The 4,037-nt window shown below is 38.6% G+C and overlaps 1 protein-coding gene across 1 annotated transcript; it reads right to left on the bottom strand.

Annotated features, from left to right (window-relative positions):
* Positions 1–915: 915 nt before the first annotated feature.
* On the bottom strand, positions 916–4,031 carry IL6 (interleukin 6). The gene is made up of 4 exons (XM_010193277.1): positions 4,000–4,031; positions 3,788–3,901; positions 3,414–3,560; positions 916–1,134 (listed from the first exon to the last, which is right to left on the bottom strand). The coding sequence occupies exons 2-4, from the start codon at positions 3,899–3,901 to the stop codon at positions 943–945; spliced, it is 453 nt and encodes a 150-aa protein (XP_010191579.1). The 5' UTR covers positions 4,000–4,031; the 3' UTR covers positions 916–942.
* Between the last annotated feature and the right edge of the window lie 6 nt (positions 4,032–4,037).

The following is a 4,037-nucleotide window of genomic DNA, read 5'->3' as shown; positions in this document are numbered from 1 at the left end:
GTTCTGTGATTCTGTGATTCTGTTCTGTAAAGAACCTAAGGTTTTTTTTCCTGCTTCTTGAGGGAGGGTGGGTGGAGAGCTGTTCAATCAAATTTGGAAAATTCCCTTGGATGACAGCAGTAAGTCTAATCAGATGACAGCATTCATGTCAAACCTATTAATTTGGTATCTTACCATTTTATTTCTTTAAAAAAGTTTGTGTGTCTTGTAAGCATCTGCTTAAAACCAATTACAGTTTTATGGAGTGTTGTTTATTAAATAGAGGGGTCTCATGCATTTGTTTCTCAAGAGCAATGGTGCTTTATTGTGTTCATTCAGAAGTGCCATGTTCAGTGCATCTGGTGCCTATATATCCCATTTCAAGAATTATATGTTGATCAAGCTGTTTGTATATGTGTGTACGTTTGTACTATGTAGATAATTGACCTAATTATACAGATACCATTTAAATTCTTGAAAGTGGTTATTGTAATAATTGCCAAGATTAAAAATTGGATACATTAGGATTCCTTAGTCTTAAAGTTCAACCAAGTTACACAGTTTGGGTTTTTTAATCAGTTTTTATTTGTTTTAAAAATATAAATAAGTAATAAATACCATCTCAAATATTTTAAAAGTATAAGTTATACAACAATTTTCCTGGCTTCTGAAAATATTTTTTTTTGTTGAATACATATTAAATAAGTTGGTATTCTGAATAGTACCATTAGAAATGAAATAAAATAGGCCCTTTGTTTAAATTATTTCTAAACATTGAAAATATAAATAGGAAACATTAGAAGCAAATAAATATTTTAAATACAATAAATAGGTTCCTAGGAAGAAATGAGAATATATAAAAATGCAAACCATTGTTACTATTTCTGGTTCTTAAAACAGAACAACACTGTCATCTGCCACATGACAGATTTGTGACAAAGGACTGTGCCTGAATTAAAACATTCAGACACTGAAACTCCTGGTGTTTTTCAAATAGCGAACGGCCCTCACGGTTTTCTCCATAAATGAAGTAAAGTCTCGGAGGATGAGGTGGGTGGTGATTTTCTCGATCCAGGTCTTATCAGACCTCAGCCTTGCGCGGAGGGATTTCTGGGCAGCTGGGTCTGGGATGATCACTTCATTGGGATTGATCACCTGTGAAAAAGACAATATTTGGGTTAAAACATTGTAACTGAGCTTGTTGGAATGCATCAGTTTATATCTATAATGTGTTCCTGACCGGCTGCATATGGACCCTTTCTGTGCTGCGGAGGATAGACCTCCCTGGGACCTGTGCTTTCCTACAGCCCTGTTTCTGCAATGGGGTTTGAGGTACCTGGGTACCTGCTGTGATTACTGTGGAGGAAGCAGAGGGTCTCATCTGATCTATACCGTTTCTGGTTTGAATGCAATGTCTGGCATTGCGGTCCATCATGCTGCACTGAACAGATCAAAATGCCTCTTCTGCTATGTGCCAGCTGCATGGCTAATTGGGAAGATGCTGAACGTGATTTGTTCTAACCTGTACTATCCTGAGTCATAAGTTAATTAGATGACACTGAAGTACTCTCACACTTTGTAATGGATTAACAGTTTCCAAAGATGTCAAACTTGTTCAGCTGCTTAATTCTTACTTTCCAGGCATTTAGGCACGTGAGAAACTTAAGTGTCACCAACTTTCACTGATGCGTGGGATCCTAACTGCAAGATGAGTAAAGGAGCTGTACCTAATGCTGACGGACAGCCCTGGCCACCTAGTACCCAAATGCCTTTTAAGCACTTGTCCCGTGAAGCGGGTAGGTGATTTCTGAGAATGAGAGTTACTCACCTCAAATCACTGAGCTGTTTTAGGTGATTTGAGGTGTATAAGTCTAACAGTAAAGTATTATTTGTTTTGTCCTGCTTTCAGGATCTCTCCTGCCCTTTAACAAGTGACAAAAGCACGTGCATCTTGTTCTGGAACATCTTTTTTTTTTGTGAAATTCAGTAAGATATGAATATTCTTTCTGTCCAGACTACTTGGAAGTGAATTCTTATCACACGCCCAGTTACTGGTGTATCCAACTCCTCGCTGCATGCTGTAGAAGTTTGATTCTATATATCCAGTCAGGTATTGTGCTGATGGATCTAACTAACCACAAGTGACAGATTCTGTCCTTGTTCTCCTTGCCTTAAATAGCAGATAGACTTCTCTTGTAAAGACAATTTTCCAACCTGGAGATTGACGCCTCTTTTCTGAAAATCTCTGTAGTTGCTACAAATGCAGCATTTGCATTTGACCATTGTGTTTAATTCTGCCTGTGTCAATTACCTTGATCTTTCTAATTTTCAAAAAAGTCATGAACTTTCTGCAAAGCAATATATCAAGTTGGAAGCCAGTGGTCGGCTGCTGTCATATGATGGGACTATTCTTCTTAGCTAATACAGTGTGAAAAAAGCAGTTCAGCTCCCTTTCACTTAAAGAATGGTGGACATAAATAAACATGTTGAGAAAGGTATGGCAGATGCACAATAGGCTTTTCGGAAGCCGAAAAACACCTTGAAGGAAAAAATGCCCTGAGATTTCTGCAGTCCTTACTCACTTGGGTGGTTCTTAATCAGGCAAATAGTTTCCTTGATGACAAAGGAAGTATTCATGTTAAGGGTTATTAATGTGAGTAAGAACTGCAGGAATGAAGTGAATTTTTGAAGCATGATCTTTCAAAGCTCCCCAAAAGATAGAAAAGGACTGTCAGAAATTAATAGCATTTAGTTTACCAAATCAAAAGAGAATTGGATATTTGTAAAGAATGAAGATATCTTTTTTCATTGATTGCAAGTGATAGTGTGCTTTTCAATAGGCAGCACCTTTTATTTAGTCAAATTATTAACTTATGTTCTGAATTTAACTGTCTTCCTTGATTTTTTAAGCTACTGATATCTCAATATACCACTCAGCTTGGCTTAAGAGTTTGTTTTGGAGAGTTTTAAAGATTAATAATATTGTAAAAATGTGTTTATTTTTATTTATGTGGGTTTTAAAAAAAAGTTAGTTATTTCTACTTCTTAGGGGGTTACAACATCAGAAGGCTTGGACTCAACTGCAGTTCCACAACTAGGAACAAGCTCCCTGAGCAATCTTATTTCTATCAGCCCGGCAGCCTTAGTATATTTGCTCTTACAACAGTATGATGCATTTAACTGTTGGTTTGAAAATTGGAAATAACAATGGAAAGTCAGAAGAAGAGTTGTTTCTTTAGGAAGAGGAAACAAAAGCTTGTAAAACCCCTACATTAGTCATAAGGGTAAGTATTTGAGCATAAGGAACCATCACCTGTTTCCGCTGAGAGAAAGGAAAGCGGGAAATGTTCAACTTCACATAGCATCCTATTTCTCTGACTACACATCAGTGCTAAGACGTAACAATTATTGGAGGGAATTTAAAACCAACTCACCATCTGTCTTAAGGTATGTGCCAGGTGCTCTGTGCTGTAACACAATGATTCAACATTTTGCCTTTCACTGGTAAAAGTGTCTTTGACGTATTCAAGGTATGTCCGAAATGTGTAAAGCCCGCTGGAGATTTTCCTCAAGCATTTATCCTGAAATGAGAAAAAGGTGAGAAAGTTACTTACAGCTCAGAAATGCCTCGACTGCAATATTTCACATACAGCACAGGTAAGGTCTGTGCCACAGCAAAGCCAGATGTAGCTGGTACAAATCTTTAGGTCAAGTTTTGCCGTTTTTCTTGAACAGGCAAAAAAGTACTGCAGGGACTTATAAACCCCAGGCATATAGGATTAGACTAGAAAGGAGAGCGGGTCCTTGCCTCATCGAAGCCATCGAACAGACACCCATCTTCTTTGGTCAACTTGGGGAGGTTGAGGTTGTTCAGGGCAAGCATTTCCACGCTGTTCTTGCAGACGGTAAACTTCTCGCACATCTGGAGAAGAGACACCAAGAGGTTTGGTCACACCTCAGACGAAAACACCCAAAAACAGTCACCCCCGGGCCGCTGGAGTGTGATACCCCCGTACCCACCTCCTCTTGCAGCTGGGTCGCCCGGGCATGCAGCAGCC

Source organism: Mesitornis unicolor, unplaced genomic scaffold (assembly GCF_000695765.1).
Source record: "Mesitornis unicolor isolate BGI_N332 unplaced genomic scaffold, ASM69576v1 C13547688, whole genome shotgun sequence".
In the NCBI taxonomy this organism is placed as follows: domain Eukaryota; kingdom Metazoa; phylum Chordata; class Aves; order Mesitornithiformes; family Mesitornithidae; genus Mesitornis; species Mesitornis unicolor.
This window is presented reverse-complemented; position numbering and strand designations above follow the sequence as displayed.